The following is a 27039-nucleotide window of genomic DNA, read 5'->3' as shown; positions in this document are numbered from 1 at the left end:
TCTAAAACTCACAACCGAGCACATACAAAACAGCAACATATATTACACATGTGATCATCCATAATTATGGATCAAAATAAGCCTCATATTTTTGCTGCAAAAAGGCAATAAAACGCATTTCATATGAAAAACATTTTCCTGTGGTCACGTTCCAGAAAGTAACGTTTTTTTATTTGTTACCAAAACAAATAATTAAAACGTCAAATAATGGAAATGAAACAAGACTTGGGCTCAGCCTTTGAGGATTTAAACTCATGTGATCAACTGAAAACAAAAATGAACAAAACAAGGAAGTCCTGCACATCCAAATAGATTGGATCAATCTAAAAAGCAAACCTGTACTGCCACACAGTTTCCTGCAGGAAAAACTAGTTCGCCATTTCTGTGTGCTGATTTTTGATATTCGAAAGCCTCACTATTTCAAATAATATTAATAATGACCATAATACTAATATGTGTCTAAGGCGCCTCGGGTGACCTTGAGGGGTGTGAAATCCTTCCAGTGGGCTGCACTTTAATTCCTTAAACGAATATTAACGACGAAGCTGTTAGTGTAAAATACGGCGCCTCGTTACAATGACTTGACGATGTTGCGTCTTTTGGGTGGAAGGTGCGTGACTGCACGCGAGCGCTAATGGAAATGAGGAGCGGAGGGAGGAGAGGAGGGGGGGGGGGGGGAGGGAAGGGGAGGGGTTACTTCTCCTCCCTCAGGCCGGCCAAGCGGCCAAGCGGCCAAGCGGCAACACCGGCCGGCCGGCCAATCGTCTACACGGGACGAGCATTAAGTGTCACGCCAAGCCCGTCGCTGCTCCCACTCCCGGTCCCGTCCCAACTTTGGTGCGGTCGCTCTTAGCTGTCTCCTTCCAAAATGGAGAAGTCGAAAAACTTTCGCATCGACGCGCTGTTGGCGGCGGACACCCCGAAAGTGCAGACTTCCCCGCTGGCCCTGGTCACGTCGCCTGGAAGCGGCGGCGGCGGCGGAGCTGGAACCGGAGCGGCCAGCACCAACGCATCCTCCGAGCTCAACTCCGGTGACGCTCTGCGCGCTGAGACGCCGTCCCCTCCGCGGATCTCCGCCCACCACGGCCTCATTCCAAAGCCCGGCTTCCTGAGCGGCCCTCACGCCGGCGGCGGTGGAGGAGGGATCCCCGCTCAAGCGCTCTACGGTCACCCCATGTACGCATACTCGGCGGCCGCGCTGAGCGCTCAGCACCCGGCGGCCCTGTCCTACGCGTCGTACCCGCCGGCGCACGGCCACCACCAGCAGCATCCGCACCAGCACCAGCAGCACCAGCACCACCACCACCACGACCCCATCAAACTGACGGCCAGCACCTTCCAGCTGGACCACTGGCTGCGGGTGTCCACCGCCGGGATGATGCTGCCCAAAATGGCAGACTTTAACTGTGAGTACACATTATTACTTGGAATAAAGCCCCTGATTTGTTTCTATTTCAGCACAATTGCAATCAAGGGTAAGAACCTAAGCAATAAAAAAAAAGCGAATTGATACTCTATTTGACTTGATGGTATTATTACCTGCATGGAATGAGGCCGCTTTTAGCCCCCAACTAGAATATGAACGCATCATATCTAAAAATGGCTGTTTTCCTGCACTTGGAAAATGGAACTGGCATTTGCGGCTTGTGGTGGCAATACGCTCTTTAGAAAATAAATAGTATCTGGTATACTTTGATTAAACTTGAGCTTTTTGTCTGGGTCCCATACAAAAATAATGTCCTTATCTTTTTATGATTGGTCCAGCAAAAGCACGCTGCCGTTGTCCTAAAACAAAAAATAATGAATTGACTAACTGCGTATATATTTCTCAAATATGTTGAGCAAAGAGGGCACGCTTTGGATAATAATACAGCAATAAACTAAGCGTTTGAATGGATAAATAAATGCTCATAAAAGTTTGAAGATTTTTTGGGGGGAATTGGTTGGTTCAACTCTGAGCCAAAATGGCTACTGACCACCTAATACAATGTGCTGGTTACCCAATTGTAAAAATGACTAATGTAACTTGTTCCACATTTTAATAAGAAATAATAATTTACCTTTTGATTTGCCCCGCATTAATAATCGCTATTTGTGTTAAAACAGACTTGTTATTGGAGTTGAAATTTGAAAATAATAATAATAATAATGATAATAATAATAATGATAATAATAATAATAATGATAATAATAATGTAAAACAAAGTTGAGTGAAATTTCAAGACAACAGGCTTGGACAAAATTTTAAGATTAACACGATGATTTGGAGACAGAAAATATGTCATCAAATTTGGCTTTGGACCGTGATCATGAAGAATTTGCCCTAAGATATCATCACTGGAATCGAACAACAACTAAGCAGGCTGTTGTTTTGTTGTTACTTGTTTTGTATTGTTTTTTTACAAAAAGTATGTTTATGCGGTGGTTTAAAAAATGTGGATATGTTTGTACAGTGGAAGCGAATGACGGCGTGCATACATACAAGGTGACACAGATGGATGATTTTTGGGAGAGGAACTAAAATGGACAGATAATGGACAGTGGGAAAGTGTCGGTGGGCTGTGAAAGCCACAGGGGATATGCTACTTGCTCAGCGCGCACACTGCCCTTTTTGTCCACGCTTGTTTCTAACAGATTTGGGGCAAAAAAAAAAAAAAAAAAAAACAGCCGGCCCGCCGGCAGAGTTCATCTTCTATACGGAGGACACTTTCAAATCTACCTGGGATACATTCGACCTACACAAAGGCTTTCATTCCACAATTAAAAAATGACAAATAAAAAATCAATGATGATGATCATGGAAAGTGAGAGCGTTCGTGTGTGTTTATAAGCAGCCCAAGCGCAATCCAACCTGCTGGGCAAGTGCAGGCGGCCGAGGACAGCGTTCACCAGTCAACAGCTGCTGGAGCTGGAGCACCAGTTCAAACTCAACAAGTACCTGTCTCGACCCAAACGCTTTGAGGTGGCCACCTCCCTCATGCTCACCGAAACGCAGGTAGCGCACATCTCGCCATTCTCTTTTCCGAGGTCAAAAATAACCGTACTAACAAGAAACTTTCACTTCAAGTTTGGGGCCGCAAAGTAAGATCCTGCTGGCCTCAAATGGCCCCCGGGCCTCAGGTTTCAAACCACTGATCTAAATCCATCGACTGTATATAGCTTTCTGTCTGTTCATCCACCCATCCATTAAGCCAAGTGTCCGTCCACTGTGGTGGCTTTTGAAGAAAAAAAAAAAAAAAAGCTTCTAATTGTAATGATGTCCTGGCCCGCCGCAAGGTGAAGATCTGGTTCCAGAATCGTCGCATGAAGTGGAAGCGGAGCAAGAAGGCCAAGGAACAAGCGGCGCAGGAGGCCGAGAAGCTGAAGGGCGGAGGCAAGGGCGCGCACGGCGGCGACAAGGGCGAGCAAGACGGCGACCAGTCGGATTATGAGGGCGGCAAGACGACGATGGGCAAAAACGGCAGGATACGAGACTTGAAGGACAGCGACGACGAGGGCGACCGCTTTCTCTACAACTCCTCCGAGTGTTCCTCGGATGACGAGCGCAATCGGACCTGCGAGCTCAGCCCGCAAACTTGAGTGCGCGGAGGGAGGAGGACTTTGCATGGAGAGACTTTTTATCATTGACATTTTTAGGAAAGAATAAAAAAAAATAAAAAAAAAGAGGCAAAAATACAGAAGCAATTTAACACTATACTTTGCCAACACAGGCGACGACCGTACTTTGTGATATCAGTGGAAGTAAAAAAGTGCAGAGAAGCCAAAAAGATTTTCTATCGTAGTATTACCTTTGAAATGTTACGATCAAATCTAACCAAGCAATTAAGTCTGTCACTTGCCAGGTAACCTGTCATTCTTTGCCAACATAATACGATACTAGACGAAAAACAAATTAGACATAGGTATGGGATGTATTCATTTGTTTCCTATTATGATAAAAAAAAAAACTGATCTCATTTACACGCATTGTCCCACTTTTGATGTCTATGCAAAAATGAGCTTTTTTTTTTTTAATTTCATTTTATCTGCTTTGACAGCAATAATCTTGTTTTATGTTACACCTAATTATGTTAAAAAAAAGTTCAGTTTATTTTTCTATACTGTACTGTATTTATAAAAGAAAACAAGGCATGCTAAATTGTGGCGCAAACAGTGTCAAATAAATATTGTGATTTTTTTAAAGTACGTGTGTGAGTTGGAGCGACGGTTTGATTTATAGCGCAGGAGCAGGACACATGCAGCCTTGTTCGTTGACAGGCCGGGGTCATGGGAATGACTGTTAATGGCGCTGTCGGATGTGTGCAAACGTGCCGTGTGAGCAAACAGCAAGAAGAAGAAACATTTCGCGCCGCACCACCAATGGACTTGCATTGAGACACGCTGTTCAAAAAAACAAACACTTTCTATTGAGACTCAATTGACCATTGTAATTGGGAACATAGATCAACATATAATATCATTTCAACGAAAACAGTTTGACTTGTCCCAGTCTCGCAACGACAAACGGATGACTCCAGGCATTGCAAGAGGGGTGTGCAGACTTTTTCGATCCAGGAAATATAAAATTGGGTCAATTGGATTATTTTGTCACAGGCTGTTTAGTGAGGCCGGCCAGCCGGCCAGCGTTTATCTTCTCGCCGTGTTTGCCTCGGCGGCTACGAGTTCAGGCCCGGGTCAGACCGGAGCCGAGCCGAGCGGGCGGGCAGGCAGGCAGGCAGGCAGGCAGGTAAAGGCTGCCGCGCAAAGGTCGGTCGGTCGGTCGGTCAGTCAGTCAGTGTGTGGAGTGCACACAGTGAGCCCATTGATCCCACTGTATACACCTCGGCGGGCGCTTAGTCACGCCGTGTCACTTATTCACACTGCGCTTCAAAGCGGTCGGTCATCATTTACAGCCACGAATAAAAAGGTTTGGATTTGATGACACATTTTCTCGACCCGTATAAAGTCTCAGCGGCCACAACCTAGCTAGTACGTCAACATGGCCAAATTTTCTATTTGAATGACGACTATATTCCTCGTTTTGTTTGGAGTTACAGTTTGACTTTGGCCTCTTTGGCCTCCATGGCCTTGACGGCGATGCGAGCCCGCTCCGTCAGCGCGGCGGCATCCTGCGGCCCGGCGCTTTTCAGCAGGAAGTGGCTGATGAAAAGCTTCAGGCCCTCGCGCAGCATTCCCAGTTGGGGAATTCCAGAAATCCTGGACAACAAATGAAGGGATGATCCGGTCCACCATTATGAATAGCACAACCATCTCCACGCACGCACGCACGCACGCACGCACGCATGCACGAATGAAAGAAAATGTCGGTTTTTTTTCTTCATGCGTGACTATAGTAACAAGTTGTCTCCCCCTGACTTTGCTGCTGTTAGAGTTAGCAAAGCAGCAAGCTCTCTCTCACCTTGAAAAAATGCCGGCAAGATCCTCAGGCTCGGTGTCTGTGAGCAGCCGAGTCAGGACTTGGCGCAGGAAGCGCACCTTGGGCTTGTCCAGCTCTCCAAACTCAATCACCTAGAACACCAAAATCACACCTGTGTGACCACGGGAACCAGTAGAGCGCAGAGCCCCATTAAGGCTTGACCCATTAGCACACAATTTGCATTCCGACGGCTCCGGTCGGTAATGGAACTATGCTAGTTTTGTGAGCCGCTCTCAGCTATTTCGCATTATGTGTTAGCATTAAGCTACGTGGTTTGCTTAAATACAATAAAGAGCTTGAAGCAAACACACTTGAGCCCTTTGTACATAGTATAGAAAACATTCTCTCCAGCTTCCTTACCTTGAACAGCGAGAGCGAGAAGCACTTGTTCTGGAGGAAGCGCGTCACGAGCTGGATCAAATTGTTAAAAGTCCTGGCGGGAAGGTTGGAAAGCTCCCGGAATTTATCCCACAGGCTGAACTGGAAGGTCATCTGTGGAAAAACACGGCAAGTGTCAAAAGCAATGAGGAGAAAGCTAACGAGCCGGCGCGCGAAACGCAAACGTTCCCGGCGCGCTCTTTCAGAAGGACAATAAAGTGGCGGTGGCCGATGCGGTCGGGCCGTGGAGGAAGTAGTGTTGTTTGCGGTCACAGTTTGAGGGGTGCGAGAAGATCCCAGCGCACAGAGGAGATGAGTACGATTCGCACGCAGACTGATTAGCACTCGACGGCTCGGCACTTTGATGCCTTTGAGGGCCGCGAAAGCGACACGATCGCACGGGACCTCAATGTGAGGTTTCGCTAAGCTACGTCTCGGCCACCTGGAAGCGGCGGTCGTGAGCGCAGAACTTCTCTCCCAGCACGGCGTAGAAGCCGTTGAAGGTTTTCTCCTGCAGGCAGCAGTCCATCAGCACGTGGACGATTTCCCGCTCCTGTTTGTCTTTCAGCCCCATCCTTCACACGACGCAAAGAGGTTTCAACGTCCAGACAACCTCGTAAGAATCCAACGCACCTCAGCAGCTTGTCAAACGCATCCAGATAGTCCTCGCTGGTCATGAGCACGCAGAAGATGTTCCTTCGGACCTCTGTGTTCATCCGCTGCTTTCGGGCCAGTTCCAGAACTTTAGCGCTGAACTGAAACAGCGAACGAATACAAAAAATGACAAAGGCGGCTGACACGTGGTTGGTTTTTTTCTCTCCCCCAATTCAATCAGAAAGGGCACAATTCACTCACCTGTCCTTCACCGACGCTTTTATTCGCTTGCTCGCTAATCATGGGGGCTCCGCTCCACGACGAGCCTACAATCCACCAGCGGCCCACCTGCTCGGCCGACAGCAGGTTGTCCAGGGACACCCGCAGTTTCAGGTCGCCGCCTGCCGTGTTGCGTTGGATCTGTAAACATTCAGCGCTTAAAAAAAGTCATCCGGAGGAGCAACTGTCCCAAAAGACGGATTTTGTAATCATGCCCGCCCTCCCGCCAGCCAATTTGCAGGGAGTCTGTAAAGGCAGCTCTTTGTCGCTGCCTGGTGGCTAAAGAGTGAACTACAAAAACCGACAACATTATTGTACGTATCTGTGACGAATGCAGTGAATCACTGTCAAGGATAGGAATTGTTTTGGGTTTTTTTGCTTTAGAAATTCACCCACCAAAGTTCTTTGCAGCTTCTTGAGCTTCTCAACCGGCTCGGGATCGTAGCCCGGAATCTTGCGCATGTCATTATTCTTCAACGCCAGCATGGTCTCCAACATGAACCGCACCTACAAATGTCGACGTGTTAAGCGGATAGATAAGGCACCTGGCAACCGACTCGGTCGGTCGGCCGGCCGGCCGGCTTCCGTTAGGCGGACAAAATACACTTGGCTTTGGGTGTGAACATACTCTGGTTCGATCGTGGAATTTCTTGCCGACGTCGGCCGCCTTGCGCTGGGCTTCGGCGATGAGCTCCTTGAGAGCCAGGGGGTCGTCCTTCCGCAGCGAGAAGCCCACGTTGCGCAGCACCAACAGCGCCAGCTCAATGTCCTTCTCGGAGAACGCCGCCAGCAGGCGGCGCAGGATGTCAAAGATGAGCAGCGAGTGCACCACCTGGAAGTTGTAGAGATGCGCCACGACGGCCAGCAGGTTGTCGCACTCCTTGCCCTCGCTCGGCCGCTCGTACGTGTCGTGGAAAAGGCGTACGACCGTCTCCAGGAAATGGGCTCCGACCTGGAATGCGAGTTCCTGAGCGCCTGGCCGCCCGCTGCTTTGAAGCAGTTGTTTTGGTGCTGGCTGCCTACCTCCAAACCCACGGTGTGATGGAGGATGCTGAGCAGCAGGACGTGCTCCATCAGCAGCCGGTCGGGCATCAGCGCGGGCGTGACGCAGGCGGCCAGCAGCACCTCCGTCAAGGTCTCGTTCATGTCGTTCCTGCTGCGGCTCATGTAGAGCGCGTCCAGTTGGCGGCTGATCAACGCAACGTTGGGCTCGCTCAGCCTAAAAAAAACACCCAAATCAGTCCGTCGAAAGCACGCCCAAATTTCTAATGAACCTCCCGAGAAGGTACGGCTGAACCCACATCAAGTAGCAGCGCCTAGCCTCCGATATCATCACATCGACTTTCCGTTTTTGCGCTCAGGCCAAAGGCACATTCTTACTTTGGCGGGCGGATTCTTGGAGTTGCGGTCGTCTTTAATTCAGCGAGCGCGCATTTCCATCGGTCAAGTTTTGCACCATCTTGGCTGTTACCTGTTGACAAGGCCCTTAACATTCTTCTTCAGTTTTTCCAACTCTGCTTTGCGCTGGTCTCCTCCGGCGTCACGCAGGTGAGGAGGCACGTACTTGCCCTTTGCCTAAATGAAGCATTTCCATCACAATCAACGACATGATGATCTTAACATGTACTGTGAACTCACAATGTTGGAAGTGGGCTCTGCCATTTCTTCTGTTTGCTCATCGTTGTCACTTGGGTCACTCTCGTTGTCCAGGTCCTCGTCCACGGGCTCTTCTTCTTCGCTCGCTACTTCATGCGCCCCTTCCTTCTCCTCCTCCTCCTCCTCATCTTTTGAGTCTTCTCCTTCGCTCGGCAAGTCCTCATCTGAATTGTCCTCGTCCAGCCGTTCAAAGTTGTCCTTGGCCAGGTCCATGTTGTCGTCGCTGTCGTACGCCCCCGTGGCCAAACTGCCCGAGTGGAGAGCACCCAGGATGTAGTCCAGACCGTCAGCCACAAATGACTGAGGTATGCTTTTCTTGTTTTTCCTCTTGTTTAATTTCAAATAGCGCTCGAGTTTCTTTATTTCACGCTCCTCCTGTTCATTGGCCTCCAAAAGTGCCTTCTTCCTTGACTCTTGAAGCTTGTTGCTTTTCTTAGGTGGCACTTTGGGCTTTTCTTGTTTCTTTGCACTCGTTGTGGGCCCTTTTCGGACCTTCTGGTTGCCACCCGTTGCCTTCTGTTCATGAGATGCTACAGCCTGTTCGGCATCGCCACTCGGCAGATTTGTCTTTTGACCTTCGTAGTGATTTTTCATCCTGGCTTTCTTCAACTTTCGCTTCTCCTTGCGCAGCTCCTTCCTGCTTTTCCGATTGACCGACCTCAAGGCGGCGTCATCTTCTGCTCCCTGGGCGCCACCCTCTGTTCCCTCGGCGCCACTTTTGCTTTTGACAAACTCGTCCAACGCCACCATGTACTTCTGCAACACGGTGCTGCCTTTGTTTTTGCCATTGCCCCGCGACTTCCATTTGCCTTTCATGGCCCCAACGTGCTAATGTTTACGTACCCGCTAAACGTGCTCAAAATGCAATGCAAAAGTGCTAACATCTATTCTAAAACCCTAACATTCCCTGACGATGATGTTAGGAAGCCAAAACATAAATGAGAACAAAATTACGGCGATTAAAAGCAGGGAACGCGTACACGCGCGATCCACGCGGACAGTATCACGTGATATTGTGCTTCCGGTACAGCCAGGGGGATCGGCGCCTAGTGATGACGTCGATTATTTTGTATTTTTCTTTTTTTTTCTCTCTCTCACCTCCAAGCGGGCTCCCTACTCCTCCGACGTTAAGCTTCTTTTTATCCAGTCACGGCGGGTTACGAGAAAGAGAGAGAGAAAAAAAGCGTGGGAGACCTTGAGCACTTTGATCTACGATGTAGTGGAGTCTGGAGCCCCTCTGGAAATTTTGCAATATGAAGAATGGAAGCAGACGATGTTACTATCAGGGAGCAGAATTTCCACAGTCAAGTCCGAGAGTACATTGTGAGTACGGAAGCGGCTAAGCGACCGCTAGGCGGCTAGCGACGTCCTCATAATTAAAAGGAGGGGGGGGGGGGGCTAATGCTAAATAGCTGAAACTGTCACATAGACCGGCCTTAACTTCCCAATTTCAACATGTTCACTCGGTACTTAATTTGATTTGACTTTTGGGCGGTGACGTTCACATTCCAGCAGGCACTCACAATGGAATGGAAGAACCTGTTTTCATTCTAAATGTAATAGCTTGCTAATAACAGGAAAGTACGTATGATGTAATGCGAAGCACAACAAAGAATAATTGTGTTGTAACATACACAACTCAACGGCTAATTAATCATTTAGGAATGACAGCAATTTCATTTTAAGCGAGTATTGCACTGCACAGTTGCTCAACATGACACTGATATATATGTATAACTTTCAAGTTTGTTGTCTTTCCCATGACTGTGTCCATATCGTCACAGAAATTGGATTACAGCCAGTAATCAGATTGTCACCGGTATATATATAAGAATATATATAAGAAACAGTTAGCGCAGACTAATGTTACTGTAGAATCCTTCCACTAAGTCACAGCTACTACAGTAGAATGTGAGGATGGCGATCCCTGTCCTTCACCTGAACAATGCAAAATCAATGTGGATCACATCAACTGATGGGATAAGAGTACAAAATTCAATAGCCGCCCGCCATGGTACAAGTATCGCTTGAGTGTTCCGTGTGGAAAGTGACTTAACAAAATGGCTCATATTGTGAAAAAGCTAAAAGTGTATCTGCACATCTCCACTTCCATTACGACTCCATGCCCCTGTGTGGACTATCCCGCATGTAGACAGCCCAGGCCAGGCCAGGCCAGCCCAGGCCAGGCCAGGCCAGGCCAGGCCAGGCCAGCCCAGGCCAGGCCAGGCCAGGCCAGGCCAGGCCAGCCCAGGCCAGCCCAGGCCAGCCCAGGCCAGGCCAGGCCCAGGCCAGGCCAGGCCAGGCCAGGCCAGCCCAGGCCAGGCCAGCCCAGGCCAGCCCAGGCCAGCCCAGGCCAGGGTGTTGTCCTTTTTTGTTTTTCTTCTTTCAGCTTTATCAGCTCTGCGCACCCGATCCCGTCCCCCCCCCCCCCCCCCCCGGTGTTTTTTGGCGGCATCGCACAGGCTGAGTCATGTCGTGATGCTGACACAGTGCCAAGCGCTGAAGTCGCAGCTTCTCGACTTTCTATTAGTGGCGTCTCGCTCTCTGTCACAGGAGGAGGAGGGAATGTGGAACGGGATCCTGTCCGTCGGCATACACAAGATCTCCACAAACACATTATGAGTGAGAAGCATGTGTGTTGGCCTAATTAATGTCATAAAGATTTTGTTCCCCTTTAGTCAGAGCTATACAGTCATAGGATATGATGACCATTTGAAATCGAGTCAGAAGTGATGAAAGTAACTTTGCAAAAGTCTTCTCTCCAAACAAAAGAGGCAGACTCCTGCTAAACACATGACCCTCATTTAACGCCAGGTACTTTTTGCAGCGGACTAAATAAACACCCTTGGCCACGCCGGCTTTGAAATGAATAGCTTGTTTATACTTTTGCACGAGTCAACGTGTTCTGAAAGTGGTCAAGGCGCATTTACAAAGTGACCACCCACCACCAATAAATCTTCTTCACGTTGCCGTTTCAGATATGCTTCCTCCTGTTTGCGGTACTTTACATTGTCTCCTACGTCATCATCACCCGATACAGAAGGAAGACGGGTAAGTGTATCTTGGAAGCACCGATTTGTCATCGTGGCCCCATACATGAGTGAAAAACGCACAATTTGGTGTTCAGTCGAAAACCTGTTGTAGTACCAAGACTGACCGGCGGGAGGCAGCATGACGCTGCCGTAAAACACAAAGAAATGTGTGAAAATGCGCTCTCGTTTTCTAGATGACCACGAGGACGAAGATGCTGTTGTCAACAGAATATCGTGAGTCTTTCATTGTATACACACACTCCCAATAGAAATATGGTCCAAATTTAGTAAGGAGCAAATTTCAAGCAGAAGGGTGTGCAGTCCCAGAATCATGCAAAATAAAGGAGGGGGGGGGGGGGGGGGGACTGTTTTGATCTCTGAGAAGCATACAGTAACACAAAGTTGTATTTGAAGGAAAATATTAACCCTATACCCTAACCCTAACCCCTCCCCCCAGATTGTACTTGTGCACGTTCACGCTGGCCGTGTCGGGCGGCGCCGTCTTCCTGCTGCCCTTCTCCATCATCAGCAACGAGATCTTACTGTCCTTTCCCAAGAACTACTACATCCAGTGGCTTAACGGCTCCCTCATCCACGGTCAGTGTGCATCGCTTCTGCTTGACAAACACCTTTCAACTGTGCTCTCAAACTGACTGACTGACTGACTGACTGACTGACTGACTGACTGACTGACTGACTGACTGACTGACTGACTGACTGACTGACTGACTGACTGACTGACTGACTGACTGACTGACTGACTGACTGACTGACTGACTGACCGACTGACTGACCGACCGATGGATCGGACCTCCCGGAGGGCCAGCTGTCATGTCATCTGCTCTGTGCTGCAATGGCCAGCAGGGGGCGTGTGAGTCCATCCCATATGCCACCCGTCCGTCTCAGGCTGCCATCAAGGCTCATCGTCAATTTTAGATATTGGGTGTCATTTCACAATTCATTGAAAGGGGAGTGTGAATCTTGCAATCCACAGAGGTCAAACTAAATTCAGATTCTATAGAGATATGTACTTGTGTGAAGAATGAATTTGCCATCACTTGACTTTCTCCAGGTCTGTGGAATCTGGTGTCGCTCTTTTCCAACCTTTGCCTCTTTGTCCTGATGCCCTTCGCCTATTTCTTCTTGGAGTCGGAGGGCTTTGCTGGATCTAAAAAGGTAGGGGGAAAGAAAAAAAAAAAAAATCACATTTCTGCATGTACAGTAAACGGCGGCAGCAGCAGCAGCAGGTGCCTGGTTGCGTGCCCTCTCGCTGACTTGCGCCGCTGACCCAAAGCTCATTAACCATGAAAGTGGGAATCTGGTCTTTGCCCCGCGCCACATCCTGACAAGGCCTCGCAATAAGGCCGCTTCAACGCGGCCGCTTCGGCCCCACTGATTTAAAGCCTGATTCCTCGTCGCCCGCCCCCCCCCCCCCAAAAAAAAAGCCTCCCCGCTAACCTCCTAAAATAAAACTTCAAAAGGAGAGGCTAATAATCGAGTTGTAAGGCTCGGCGAACTTCCTAGTTTAATTGATTACACCCCACCCTGGTGGGTGGAGGACGGGGGGTGGCCGGGGGCTCGTGTTCCAAGCATCCATAAAGTGGCAGCAACACGCACGACAGCACAATAGAAGCTTGCCAAATGGAAGGAAAAAAATGGACTTTTAATACACCTCCATCCCGTTTGAAAGGCCCCTGCGTTATGTCTCTCCTGCCTGGCGTCAAAAAGGACATAAAAATGGCTACGTACTGGAGCCGCCGGGCAAGGCCAGCCGCCAGGCCAGGCCAGGCCAGGCCAGCCGCCAGGCCAGGTCAGCCGCCAGGCTGCCGCGTTTGTTTAGGCGCAATTTGGTCAGTGTGGGAAACGGGAAGGGAGGGAGGGCCTCTTTGCCTTTTCGTCTGCTTTCTCGCTCCCGCATCGTCCGTGTAATATATATCGAGGCCCCAAAAGTCAAAGTCATGCTTATTTTTGTTTTTTTTAGTCAAATAAAAAAAAAAACAAGGAGGAAGAATACAATTCACAAGTGCGATTAAAGGGATTTGCCAGTGCAGGAACCTTTTCCCCGACCACCATTGGAAGCATAAATAATGGCAAGAAGAAAAGCGGCCTTCGTGCAGCAGCAGCAGCAGCAGCTCCCTTTTGAGTGCGGAAATGAAGCCAGCGATGAAGTTGGCAGCTAATGTCGCGGGCCGGGCCCGCCTTTTCATGTGGCCTTTGACGACGCACTAAAAGACGCGGCAGCGAGAAAAAGATGGAAATGCGGAAGTTTTCTTTCCTTTTTTGTACCGATTTAACTGTTCAGCTCGTTGTCGGGTGGCGGTGTCAGCTCGGTGATTCATAGTGTAACAAATTGTCCAAATTGTGGATGAATCGGAGCGGCCTAAGGGTCCTGACTTGTGATGTTATGATCCGAGCTTTATTTGCTGCTGTAAAATGTCTCCCCCTTTTACGGCCGGTACTCAAATCCTCGCAGAGGAGCTGCATCGCTCACAGGTCAATCTTGGGTTCAGCGGGTTTTTTTTTTTTTTGGAAATAACACATTATCATCCAGCCACTGAGAATTCCATGTTTGTCATTTTTCAGGAAGAAAATGCTTTCAAGATTTATGGCCGCAATCGATTTATGACTCGCAATTTGATCTTTCGACTGAATTTCGGTCACCTCGCGACCGCCAGAAGAGGGCACGGCACGACGGGCGTGTTCCGACAAAGTGTATTTATCTCCCGAAATTAACCAAACGCTTTCATTTGCAGACGTGACGAGTGGAATCTCTCGGAGCTATGTTTACTAGAAACAAGCTGCTAGGCCCGCACAAGCACGCACATCGTTACGCTTTGAAGCGCTAACCTGGGCTGTTTGTCATTTGTGATCCAAAATGAAGTGGAGTGGAGTGGAGTGGTATCCATCATTAAAAGATCATTCAGTTGTTCTTGAACTAGCATCCCGCTCCACTTTCAAGGTTCCACTGATGATTTTTGAAAGCGCGAGAAAGTGGCGCGTTACAAATAAGACCTGGCCGCCGTGTGGAAATGTGTTTGATCCTGAAATGAGTTGCAATCAGTCTGACCCCTTGACTGACCCAGCAGAGGGCCAACAGGTTTCATCTGGCCGTTAAAGAAACTCCTCATCAATCTCATCCTAAGCTGATGATGAGGAGGAGTGTGTTTATTGTGGGGGGGGGGGCAGGAGAACGTCTCAGCGAGCGAGCAAAGCCCATCAGCCCGAGCCCGTGTGTGCGCACGGTGTTACTAAGATACTCGTGCTCTTTGTTGCGCCTCCACAATGGGGGCTGGGATATTTATTTCAAATCTGCTGCACATGCAGACATTTTTCCCAGGCCTTCTTTGGGCCGGGAACAGAAAGCGCTGTTTGCATACCTTCCTTTGAGGTCACAATGTCTCCCTAAAGCTGTCCGTTGCAATGTGGGTTGCCATGGGAACATATTAGCTCCAGCCGGGAATTTAAAAAAGAACAAGCAAGTTGCTCAAGTTTTTTTTCCCCCCCCTCCACCTCGATTGACGTTGTTTTCTGAACCGTGTAGCAGCTTCTTTTTTTTTCTTTTTTCTAATTAAGATGTCATTAAGGCAGACAATATACAAGGGCTCGTCAGTTTACGACCTGCCGTATTTCGTCATTTAGAAGTGCGAGCTTTGATTGATGAATGGATGGCATAGATGGCGTGGCGTGGCGTGGCGTGGCGTGGCGTGGCGTGGATGGAAATGTTGTGCTTGCGGTCATTTTGTGGCCACCGTAAACACCATTTGTTTGAACGATACGACGTGAGGCTGATTATTTTCCATGCGCCTCGCGTCGTAACAGAGGAGAAGCCTTAGAAGGCGCCGCCATAGCTGCTGCTCCGGCCGGCCGGCCGGCCGACCGACTGACTGCCTGCCGGCCGGCCCGCTCTGGCCTCTCCTCTCCTCTGCTTTGCGTCTCCCCACACGGCAGCGGTCATTGCGGCCCTTCAACCACGCGCTCGCTAATAAGGTCCCCGGGCATCTGGCGGGGGCCTTTTCTCCCTCTCTTAGTTAGCACAAGCGCCAACTCTGCATTCTCAATGACTCCCTGGCTAGGCCCCACCCGCTTGAGCCCGCCCGCCTCCTATAGCCACACACATTCACGTCACAGATATGACAGTGCACAGTGCACGTCATGTTGTGTTGTGTTGTGTTTCTCGAAAGTGGCTCCAGTTCAAGCACGAGCCAAGCGGCTTCAGGGCGTGCTGAATATTTCAGAGGGCCTATATTTAGCCCAAAGCTACACAATTAGAACGTTGAGAATAGAAACTTTCAGTGTCTTTTATTTCTTTATTTGATGCCTTCCGGCAGTTGACAGTTCTTTTGACGGGACCTGCCTATTTATAAAGCACCGTTTAAAATGAAAGCTCACTCGCCTTCCCGGCTGAAAGCTCTGCGACAAGAATAAACCAGAGCAGAGATGATAGCGAGGGAGGTGACGAGCGTTGCCTTTGCCCTAAATGATCTGAACGCCTGCCTGCCTGCCTGCCTGCCTGCCTGCCTGCCTGCCTGCCTGCCTATAAATGATTGAGAGCCAGCCCATCTATCTCAAGGGAAGAAATACACCTTCAGGATAGCAACTCTTAAGGTGGAGCGCTCGGTGCTCCTTAAGAGCGGACCTGAAAGCATTGCGCTCCCTCAACTCTCCTGGCAGGGAGATGCGCTTTCTGCAACACCTTTTGAATTTGCAACCCTAGCTGCCCCATTGCCCGGATTGTTAGAGCATTTACCTAGCTCACATTCAGCGGCATATGAAAGGCGAGATCAGTCAAATTGCGTGGGCTGCGGCGTCGGGCTATTTGAAAGATGCCAGAGTGGGCCCGATTTCATTTGCAAACTGTTAGCTGCCGATTAGCGCTGTCAAAGGGAGAGCCCCTTTGTTGGTTGGCCAATGCTGAGCAGCCGCCATAGCGCCATCCCTCTTAGCCGCGAACAAATTGCTCATGTGCGGCCAATTTTGCTCCCCCCCCCGCCCTTGTTACCCACCAAGCTGACATCTATCTTGCGGCGCTAGACAGCGTGGCTCTGTGTGAACAGGTAGACTTTATGAACCACTCAGCGGTTTGTGACCCGGAAAAGCCAAATTAGCCCAAAATCCCGCCGTCTGTGCCGCCCAGGATACAACGGTGCTAGGGGAGCTCCTAATCGGGCCCAGATGGGAGGGAGGGAGGGAGGGAGGGAGGGCGATCGGGAGGGAGGCCTGCTCTGGATCGCAGACAGTAGCTGACCTGGCACCCCTCCCTAGCCTTTCTTTTTTCATTTCAACCTCTGCCAATGCCCCGTTTCCAGAGCGCAGCAATACGTGTGGCGTTTTACGCAATCACGGGCCGCCTTTATGTCGCGCGTGTGGCGTGACGAGAGGAAACGGGACGTCAAGGTCAGGCCCGTTTCCAAACAAACGGTTTAAGAGCTGTGGCGAGACCTTTGCTCTTTTTGCGCACTTTAGGGTATTAGGGCGCGCATTTTGGAGACCTTTGTGATGCTCTTCTTGCTGGCTCTGCTCATCTTGGGCATGGTGTGGGTGGCGTCGGCGCTGATCGACAACGACGCGGCCAGTATGGAGTCGCTCTATGGTACGAGCGCTCGCCACAAATTCAATGGCTTGTCGAGCACCGGAACGTTTGTCTCTCACTCTCTCTGTCTCTCTCTCTCTCTCCCCGTAGACCTGTGGGAATTCTACTTACCCTACCTGTACTCGTGTATTTCACTGATGGGAGGGCTGCTTTTACTCAGTAAGCCATTTCAAATGCTCCTCACTTGATCTTTTGGAACCGTCTAATTTGTTTTGCTTGCTAGTGTGCACTCCGGTGGGATTGTCCCGGATGTTCGCCGTCATGGGCCAGTTACTTGTCAAGCCGACGGTAGGTCGCGGCGGCGTATTGCACATTTTGCTCGTCTCTCTCCGGGCTCCTTACAAATCCATCCGCGGACTACAAATACGTCAGCAAGCGGCGCTCATCTTTCCCGTCCCACTTGGGGCCTAATTACTAGAAGCCATTTCCATCTCCTCTCCTTCACTCTTCAGATCCTGGAGGACCTGGATGAGCAGATTTACTGCATCCATTTGCAAGAGGAAGCCCTTCAGAGGAGATTAAACGGTACGTCTGTCCGAGACGTGTTGGCACATTAAACGGGAGGGCGGGAGGGCGGGAGGGAGGGAGGGAGGGAGGGAGGGAGGGAGGGAGGGAGGGAGGGAGGGCGGCCCTATTGGCTGTGATGGAGCACACTGCGCTGGAATCAATTAGCGGGGAAGGCGCGGTGACACACACACACACACGCGTGTGCTGGTGTCCCGCTCAGATTGAGGGCAAATCAGCCTCTGGTGGCAAAGGCCCTCTTCTTCGTTGTCATTCTCAGACCAAGAAAAAATGTTTGAATTGACTTTTCACTGAAATCTATAAAGAAGACGGGGCGGAGGTCCTGCCGCGCCCTCCCTCCCTCCCTAAATCCCTCCCTCCCTCGTCGACTTTGCTACAAAGCGAAAGTGGAGGAAGTTTGGGAAGGTGTGCCCGGTCACCTGCATTTCCTTTTCTTATGTTTGCAAATTCCTTGAAAAGAGGCAGGAAGTTTTGGCCCCCTTCCAAAAGCGACTTTAATATCAAGTCAAGCGCGAAAACCAAGAGTACAAGCAAGAGTCTTTTCACACCAGCCAGGGAGGTACGGGAGATGGACGGGCGCGATAGCGGCTCTTTTCAAACGGGATGACGACCGCCACCTGAGCGCTGCGCGCGGCCGCCCGCGCTTTGAAGCAAACCACAGAATAATTGCAATCTCCGTCTTATCGGGAGCCGTTTGATCTATTGAAAAGAGCCTCTCCGTCCGTCCGTCCGTCCGTCCGCCACTCCATTTTTGCTCAGTTTCTGGTGGAAAACGCAGTTCGGGGAAAGTTCACGTGACACACTGCGCAGGTCTCGCCGCCTCCGTTTTGTGTTGACAGATACGCACCGTCGAGCCGCATCAGGCCAAGCGTTTGTTTAGTGACGATGCACGTCCGAGCCGTGCCAAGCGTGTGGGCGGGCGGGCGGGCGGGACAACTACGGTGCCACTTGAGAGCAAATCAATCTTATTTTGGCTCACTCGTAGCGCATGTTTGAAATTCAACATAACGGAGATTTGCTTGGGAGAATATTGAAAAGAAATGTGGTGTCCTTGAAAGTGTGACGTACAGACAACAGCGCTCGCTCGCTCGCTCGCTCGCTCGGTCCAGATGCTCTGCGACACAACGACCTTGCCTCGGCGTGCTCGTTTGCATATCCCCCCCCGCCCCCCGCCCTCTGTCCTTCTCCCGAAGGTTAGCGAGGTTAGGTGGCATGACTCGGGCCGCCGGAAGCCTGGCTCAGCGTTTGCGCCTGGCTGTAAGTCAGTCTGCTAGTCGAAGGCAAGATATATTTAACTTGAATGACGTCACTACTGCGGTTGACACGGTGCCAAGGCTCCATTACTGCTTGGCGACGAGACCGTAGCGCCCTTTGTTTGCGTCGTTTGTCGGCTATTAAGGACATCCCACGAAGCACTGGTCTGCCGCGCCGCGCCGCGCCGCGCCGAGGGGGCCGCAAATAATACGCGGGAAGATTCCGTGACAATGACTTTGGTGTTTGCTGGCTTTTGAAAGCACATGAGAAATGTCGAGAGGTGGATTGGATCCCGTTCACTGTCAATGATGTGCTCAAATGTGTTTTTTGTGTCGCCGGTTAGGGTCGTCCACCCGACCGGGCTTCTCTCATCAACTCACGAAAGAACTGGACAGCATCAGAAACATGAAGAATAAACTGGGTACGTACGTATTTTTGTGACACGGCTGAGTTTGAATTGAATAGAGTGGGACTTTTTTTCTCTTTTCTTTTGGGAACATACGTATTGCTGACCGGCACTCCCTTTCTCTCCGTCTGCTTTTAATTCCCTCATTTGGACGTGGACCAGAGCTGCCTGATCATTTTGCATCCATTTTAGGATATTATAAATGAGGCTTTTGGGGAGCAGGCTGACAGCAGCAGGGGGGGGGGCACTTAGGGATATTGGCAAACTTGAGACTGTAGCCAGCCTTTTAGTGATGTCATTCATTTAGAAAGATGGCGCTTATAAAGTGCAGCTGGCAAACTTGCGCACTTTGAGAAGAAAGAGCGACGAGGTCGCAAATTGAGCGCGGCCGGCCAGTCAATACGGACCGGGCTCGTCACGTGACCCGTGACGCTCGGCCGCTGCGTAAAGGTGTCAGCCCGCAAAATATCCGTCCTCCCTTCGCTCCGTATCATCTCAAAGTGATGAGGAGCGCCACCCGCTCATTAAAGCGGTAGAGGCTGGCTGGCTGACTGACTGGCTGACTGACTGGCTGGCTGGCTGGCTTTGATAAGAGTGGACCACACACCTCCGACGATATGCCAAGCTTTAGGTTTGGTCCGTCAATGAATTAAGGATCCAGCCAGGGGCGAGGAACTGGGTGGGATCCAGTTAAGATAGTTACAAACGTTTTGAGGATGTGTTGATTTAATCCCTTTATGATGGTTTGAAACTTGACATTTTCTCCAGAGAGAAGAAAGCAAGCGTCCGGTTGGGAGAAAAACTTGCTGTATCCTATTGTCATGCTGATCCTTCTGGCAGGAACGGTGAGCGCGTGCGCCCACCGACGGTTAAGCCCAATGCCCATGGTGCCCATGGCGCCATGGTGCCCATGATCGTCTAAAGCCTTTTCATTTGTGTGTGTCCTCAGACAATCTCAGTTCTTCTGGTGGCGCTGAACATCCTCTACCTTCTGGTGGACGAGACGGCCATGCCCAAGGGTTCCACGGTACTTTGCCTCTCCGCTATTTTCAACGAGCGAGACGAGCGCTCGGGCGTTTGGCCAAAGTGACACCTTTTAAGCCTCCCTCACACGCACAAAATGGGGAAGCGGTCCTATCTGACCCGCCACCTTCATCAATCAAATTCCGGATATGCTCAGGTGCGCGCTCGGAAGAAAAGCCTCAGGCAGATGTTAATCGGGGCCCCGACTTCTTTTGGCTTTTGTTTTGGAAGCTCATTGAGAGGCACGTCGCAGCACTTGCAAAAAGAAAAAGGCAGCGCGCGCGCGCGCACGCACGCGGCGGCACGTCTCAAGTCCGCCACGGCTGAAAGAGCCGCGCTAGCTCGGGAGGAAGATTTTCATCGTCGCCTAACATGCCGTGTGTGTTAAACTGCCCTTATCTGCTCTCATCTACACTGACAGAAGTGTGTGTGTGTGTGTGCGCGCGCGCGTGCGTGTGCGCGAGCGGTCGCATTCTTGTCTCGGCCGGGGCAACATCGTGCGTCGGATTTCTCCATCTATTCGCTTTACGGACAGGCACAAACATCTTGAAGAACATCTGCAAGCCGCTTGTAAAGTATTCATTGCCTTTTGATTGACACGGAATGGAACATTTTTCCTCCAAAGGATGCAAGCCATCAGTGAAGAGGCGTGTCCTTAAACTTTTGCCCGTTTTACCTGCGGCTCTAAATGATGTAAAGAGGCCGAGAGAGTGCGTTGTCAAAGAGATCCGGACTGTGGGAAAGTCAAATGTGGCTGATTGTTATGTAGCACAATGGAATTGCCCTGTCAATGTTTGCCTTCCCGACAACCCATGCTGAGCGGGCGACACAGCCAAACGCCATGACGCTAGCGGCGATGATGAAGCAGAGGGCGGGCGGGCAGGCGGGCGGGCGAGCGAGCAGGTGGACGCAGGGCGAGAGGAGGAAGCGGAGGAAAGTCTGTCAAAGGACACCTTGTTTTACAGCCTGATGAACAAGCACTAAGAGCGGCTAATAAAATTCTTACTGCAGGCTAGTCCAACACTTGACACTGTATTTCCTTAAGTGGACTATTAGCTGCGGGCTCAACTCCTCCTTTCCCCTCCCCTCCCCTCCCCTCCCTTCCTGGCATGGTTGCTGACGTCATAGCGACACGGCCAGCCCGAGCTCCACAATGCGACAACCAGCGAGCGCTCGTTACTCAAGTGGGCTACTTGGCCAGCCAGCGGAGGCGCTCTTGATACCATCTAGCAATTTAGCGTTTGACTTCACTGTCACATTGCAAAGCATTCTAGATAGCATCAGTGAAATCAAATGTCACTCAGTCACAAATTGTGCCGTCATAAATTTGAGAAGCTCTGACGAGGCAGATAACACAAATCTTCTCCCCTGCGAATGATGGTGCGGAGGAGCATTTGGAACGGCTCCCGCTCTCGTAAATCACACAGCGAGCGAGCGAGCGAGCGAGCGAGCGGATAGATAACGTCGAGCGCTACTGATGCCTTTTTGCACAAAGTAACAGATGACATTAGTAGCCCGAACCTCGGCGTTGTCGGCAAACAACGCGTCGACGTGACGAGTGCCAAATGTACGCACCGCCCTAAGCCACCTGCCCCCATTGACCCCATCATCAGCCCAAAAGACGGCTCGAAAGAAACTTTGCTGTCCTCGGCATATGCGCGCGCACACACACGCACACGCAAGCTTCCCTCCCTCCTGCCCTCCCGTCTCCTTCCCGTCTCCCTCCATTAATAAATGACATCACATGATGTCTGCTAATTCCCCGTGTAACAGCACTGCACCACGGATGGCTCTGCAGCGAGCTCACAAGGGATGACAGTTGCATAAAAAGGCATGAAACAACCTGCCCTCCCCTCCACCAAACAAATCAAGATAATGACACTCAAGGTGGCTCGAAAGCTATAAAACATAATTAGAAAGAATAATCGAAAAGTTGGACCTGTGAAGCCTAAGTCAGACGTGAATTTGCCCTGCCTGCCATGAGCTGGACTTTTATGCAAGCTGTCATTTGGCACCTCATAAAGCTCATAATTCTACCCGGCGGGCGGGCGGGCGGGCGGACGGATGGACATTCCGAGCCGTAGGTATGCTCAAAGATGTCATTCTATTTTTCATCCGTGTGAATTGCTTGTCCAGTGTTCCTCCCAAAGAGCAAATGCAAATGAAAAAGCAAATATTTAGCAAGTGACTGGCTGGAGCAATGCAGGCTATGGATGTCTATTTTTTTTTTTTTGAAAAGCCTCGGTGGCGGTGGTGGCGCTGGATTATTGGTTGTGTTGTTTTTATGTTTTTGGCACGCTCGCCGACCCAACGCTCAGTTGAAGCAAGAGATTTTCTTTTTTTTTGTTTAAACACCTGTTGACATATTGTACGACAGGCCCGCCATTTGAAAAGGAACCTCTTTCATCTTGTTCCATTCATGATTTTGATTGGCTCGCCACTCAAGTGGGGGGGGGGGGTGATTCTTTGCGGTGGGCGCAACTTTACTTTGCACAATCTTCCGGTTCGGCACATTCTCATTTCTGTTGACGTTTTCAGTCGGCCGTATCTGATTTCACCGCATTTATCTTCTTGCGAGGAACTCACGTGCATGTCAATTGCACCTAAATTGCGCGCATGTTTTTGATTGCTGATGTTACAATGACTGATCCAGTTCTTGTGCCTTCCTTCCTTCCTTCCTTCCTTCCTTCCTTCCTTCCTTCCTTCCTTCCTTCCTTCCTTCCTTCCTTCCTTCCTTCCTTCCTTCCTTCCTTCCTTCCTTCCTTCCTTCCTTCCTTCCTTTCCAGGAGCGAGGAGGCATCGGGAACACCTCTCTGTCCACTTTTGGTGCAGTCCAGGCCGTGTTGGAGATCATCCTCATGTTGTATCCTTCCCGCTGTAGCTGCTGCCGCGCCCCCCCCCCCCCCCCGGACACCTTCCGGAAGACACGCTGTGCGCCGCTCTTTTATAAAAACCGGATTGGTTTTGGGCATTTTGTCCTTGTTTCTCCTTGACTGTCGGCAGTTATTTGATGGCTTCCTCTGTGGTTGGCTTCTACAGCCTGCGCCTGTTTGAGGGCCTGACGCCCAGGAAGGATGATACAACCATGACAACGGTAAAAAGCAGGCTCGGTCGGGGGTCAGGGTGAAGTGGGGGCAAGGGTGCTGAGAATGTTCCAAAGGTCCGTTTCATCTGCTCCCTCCCACCGCTCCCAAATGTTTTCCTCCGAGCCTCTGAATGGCTTTCGTCGATGGCTCCAATATTTGTTTGTGGGCTGCGCAAACACTGTCAAAGTGCAAGCTCTTTTCTTGTACATCGGAGGGTGGGAATTGTTTTTTTGTTGTTTTTCCACCTCCAAGAGGATGTGGGTTCCTTTGGGCCATAGTGCCACCTATTCACTTGGTAATGAGTTTGGGAGTGGTGAGGCTTGTTAACTAGCCGCAAGGCTCCGGTGAAAGGACAGAGAACCTGGTAATGAGCAACTTCACAGGCACCAACTGTACAATATGCCAAGCCCGTTTAAGCATCAAGTGCTGCGAGCGAGCGAGTGAGCGAGCGAGCGAGCGAGCATGTGTGTGGCCACGTCAATTAGTACCCGCCCGCCCGCCTGCCCGCCCCGCTTTGTTTGCTACCGATGAGCACATCAATCCATGAGTCAAAGTGACATCAATGAGTTGTCAATTGATTTGAAGACGCTTAGTTATGACTAATGCATCTGTCGGTCCTGTTTGGTAGATTATCGGATGCTGCGTGTCCATCCTGGTGCTGAGTTCAGCTCTGCCGGTGATGTCCAGGACATTAGGTGAGTTACACTTTTCTTTCAGTCACACTTCAATTCTCCTGATGCTTCCCAAAGTGACCTTGCAAATGAAAGGAGTGCTGGAACGAACGAGCGAACAAAAAGAAAGAAAGAAAGAAAGAAAGAAAGAAAGAAAGAAAGAAAGAAAGAAAGAAAGAAAGAAAGAAAGAAAGAAAGAAAGAAAGAAAGAAAGAAATATTTACAGAGGCGGGACTTCACATTACAAAGGTACCAATAAACATGCTGAGTGCAAAGCACAGCTGTTCAAATAATATGTGTGAGTGAGTGAGTGAGTGAGTGAGTGAGTGAGTGAGTGAGTGAGTGAGTGAGTGAGTGAGTGAGTGAGTGAGTGAGTGAGTGAGTGAGTGAGTGAGTGAGTGAGTGAGTGAGTGAGTGAGTGAGTGAGTGAGTGAGTGAGTGAGTGAGTGAGTGAGTGAGTGAGTGAGCGAGCGCATGCGGTGACTCACTTGGAAGCGTTACAAAATATCAACAGGTTGTGCTTTGTCAAAAGAAGTCCATTGCCCGAGATTGAGTCAAAGAGTAAAATTCTAGAATATAAAAAAAAAAGAAAGAAAGAAAAGATTGGTGGGTGGGGGTGGGGCCTGACTGTGGTCTTTTATCCTACCGTTAGATTTCCACAGCAAGTTGAAATGAATTGGCGGTCAGGCCAAAAGAATCAGAAAGTCAACGGCGCTAAGCTCTATGGGCTGGGGTCCCCCATCATCAGGCAGGCAATTTTGTTAAAGGTCCTTGATGCCTCCCAAGTGCTTACTGTGGCTGTAAATAGATCTTTGCAGACACCCAATCGATCGGCCAATCCATTTGACCAGAGAGGCTATGAAGATGTCACACGACTCCCTCCCTCCCTCCCTCCCTCCCTCAGTCAGTCTCATTTCTGCATTCGGATGACGGAGAGGAAACGTTATTGGAGCGCTTCTGCTCAAGAAAGATAGTTCTGCGAGCGTGCCTCCTAAGTGAGTCCAAGGTCACGGCCAATGAAGACCAGCCTCGTGTAATGACCCACTTTCCTCATCAAGGTGTCCACTTTCGCCAGGATGCCAAGTTTGAACGAGACCGACCGCACCTTCATTAGTCCCAAGCAGCTCTTTGTGGGCCGATGAGTCCTCCTGCGTAACTGCAGTGCTTAGTCACCTCCAACTCGCCCATTTCCAAAGCAGCGCAGAGGCTGTTAATCACGTGCGCCGCCGCCGCCGCCGCCACCGACTGGGCTTTTCTGTCGGCAGGCATCACCAGGTTCGATCTGCTGGGCGATTTCGGGCGGTTCAACTGGCTGGGGAACTTCTACATCGTCCTGTCGTACAACATGCTGTTTGCCGTGGTGACCACGCTGTGTCTGGTGAGGAAGTTCACCTCGGCCGTGCGGGAGGAACTCCTCAAGGCCTTAGGTAAGAAGTTACACTGGACAGTGGCCGCCGCCGCCGCCGCCGCCACTCCATGCAATGTCTCTCATCCCTTATCTCTTATCCCTGGCCAGGTCTGGATAAATTGCAACTGTCGCACAGCCCCACGGACCCGGAATCGGGCAAGCTTTCGGCCAACGGCCATCAGAAGACTCTGTGAAAGGATTGACGGGGGGAAGGGAAGGGAAGGGAAAGGGAAGGGAAGGGAAGGGATCGGCGGTAACTCCATGAACCCGAGTGCCATCAAATGAAAGCGGAGGGCCCTTTGTGACATTCTGCCCCCAAACTACTTTATGGGAGTTGGGACGCAGCCCAGAAGAGGCTGAGGAGTGAGATGGAGAAAGGTCTCTTTGGCCAGGTTTCCACCAAGTGGTCAAGTTTAGATCAGGTGGATCCCAATGCTGCACTGTCTGGGCCAATGAAGCGGCCCCCAAAAAATGGGCTGGCTGGCTGGCTCCAATATTTTGTACACCTGAACAACAAAACCAGGAGGCGGCAACCAGGCCAAATCCCCATGCAAATGTGCCCGACGAGCGTTACTATTCCCTTTCTGGTCGCAAAACTATGCCACTGATATCAGATACAAAGGAAAAAAAACTGGCCGCATCAGCAAAGCCTTCCATAGGAAAGAAAAAACAAAAAGGATCGATTCAAAATGGTATCAAATGGAAAATTGAGCCAGATGATGTCACTGGATAGAACTATTTAGGTGCTCTACATTTTGGACTATTTCGCCCCCCCACACACACACACACACACGTCCCCTCTCTAAAAAGGGCACTGTCTGTTTCTGTATTGACTTGTATATAGGATGTTTTTCTTTATAGCTCTTTTTGCCTCCAAGCAAGCAAGCAAGCAAGCAAGCAATCAAATGCACAAAAACGGCGTGCAGCTTGGACTGGCGTCAATGGGTCACCCTCGGTCCGCGGAAGCACCGGAAATGCCTTAAACGAGGAGCCCGCCGTCTCTTCGGGCTTAGCGTTAAAGGTGGCGTCTTTTCTTTTTCCTTCTTTGAGTCGCTCTTCCACATTTCCACTGTGATCCTCGCCAGGTTAGACTGAAGCCAGCGACGTACGACGCGCCATCCCTCTCTCCCTCTCTCTCTCTCCCTCTCTCCCTCCCTCTCTCCCTCCCTCCCTCTTCTTTTCGCCGTCAATGTTGTCATAGAAACGGTCGCCAGCCGGCAGCCCTGTAAAAGCCGCTGACCCATTACGGTGTCATATACTAAGGATGTGTTGTCATGACGACTCGTGATGTCAAAAAAGGAAGTTGTGTGTGTGTGTGTGTGCGTGGGAACGTGTGTCTGTGCGTGCGTGCATACTGTAATGCAATTTGTTTGAGGCAGGGACTACTTTGTTAAATATGCAGCTCAAATTGGATGTGAAGTGCAAAAGAGGACCAAAGATCTGCTTTTTGAAATACTTTTGCTGGTCAAGTAGAGTCGTGCCATTTGGAAACTACAAATGATCAGATGCAAAGGGGACGAGCGAGGAGGGTTACGTGTTTTGTGAATGTATTTTTTTTAAAAGAGTTTCTCAGTCAGCTGTGCGTGTTTATTTGTTGTGTTTGCAAATAAAGGTTGAAGCATATCGCCCTTGTGATGCACTCAGACTCCGATACGTCAATAGCACAAACAATAGCGAGGCTAATTGAACGATACGACATCCTTGCCTTTCTTTCCACCCTA

General features: G+C 50.2%; 4 protein-coding genes across 15 annotated transcripts in view; 2 read left to right on the top strand and 2 right to left on the bottom strand.

Moving 5' to 3' along the window:
• Positions 1-749: 749 nt before the first annotated feature.
• On the top strand, positions 750-4119 carry mnx1 (motor neuron and pancreas homeobox 1). Its single transcript, XM_088362973.1, has 3 exons — positions 750-1406; positions 2835-2995; positions 3277-4119. Exons 1-3 carry the CDS (start codon positions 869-871, stop codon positions 3577-3579), a joined length of 1002 nt encoding a protein of 333 aa, XP_088219099.1. The 5' UTR covers positions 750-868; the 3' UTR covers positions 3580-4119.
• A 264-nt stretch (positions 4120-4383) lies between these two features.
• nom1 (nucleolar protein with MIF4G domain 1) lies at positions 4384-9690 on the bottom strand. The gene is made up of 11 exons (XM_088362959.1): positions 8306-9690; positions 8139-8242; positions 7691-7886; positions 7296-7619; positions 7064-7174; positions 6650-6808; positions 6428-6549; positions 6237-6369; positions 5777-5908; positions 5399-5508; positions 4384-5196 (listed from the first exon to the last, which is right to left on the bottom strand). Exons 1-11 carry the CDS (start codon positions 9137-9139, stop codon positions 5031-5033), a joined length of 2391 nt encoding a protein of 796 aa, XP_088219085.1. The 5' UTR covers positions 9140-9690; the 3' UTR covers positions 4384-5030.
• lmbr1 (limb development membrane protein 1) lies at positions 9370-26941 on the top strand. Of its 4 annotated transcripts, none has more exons than XR_015854579.1 (17): positions 9370-9646; positions 11302-11374; positions 11550-11589; positions 11813-11952; positions 12428-12531; positions 16819-16945; positions 17036-17104; positions 17169-17233; positions 17398-17470; positions 19068-19145; positions 19899-19975; positions 20080-20157; positions 22940-23016; positions 23157-23247; positions 23868-23934; positions 24719-24905; positions 24986-25320. XR_015854579.1 is itself a non-coding variant. In XM_088362960.1 (17 exons), the coding sequence occupies exons 1-17, from the start codon at positions 9584-9586 to the stop codon at positions 25510-25512; spliced, it is 1470 nt and encodes a 489-aa protein (XP_088219086.1). In that variant the 5' UTR covers positions 9374-9583; the 3' UTR covers positions 25513-26941. The 4 variants fall into 4 exon arrangements, 2 of the variants coding, with proteins under 2 accessions (XP_088219087.1, XP_088219086.1); XR_015854580.1 differs by having other exon boundaries at positions 24969-25320; XM_088362960.1 differs by lacking the exon at positions 24719-24905 and adding an exon at positions 25427-26941 and having other exon boundaries at positions 9374-9646; positions 25176-25337.
• Positions 11183-27039, bottom strand: part of rnf32 (ring finger protein 32) — a 39240-nt gene continuing 23383 nt past the window's right edge. For all 9 annotated transcript variants that reach the window (XM_088362964.1, XM_088362962.1, XM_088362970.1 and 6 more), the window contains one exon: positions 11183-12523. The gene's annotated coding sequence lies outside the window, so the exon portion shown is untranslated. The remainder of the gene's footprint in view (positions 12524-27039) is intronic.

This window comes from Syngnathus floridae, chromosome 20 (genome assembly GCF_059516105.1).
Source record: "Syngnathus floridae isolate MCC-2025c chromosome 20, RoL_Sflo_1.0, whole genome shotgun sequence".
NCBI classification, from domain to species: domain Eukaryota; kingdom Metazoa; phylum Chordata; class Actinopteri; order Syngnathiformes; family Syngnathidae; genus Syngnathus; species Syngnathus floridae.
The sequence above is the reverse complement of the archived record's forward strand: the minus strand, read 5'-3'. Positions and strand labels throughout refer to the sequence as shown.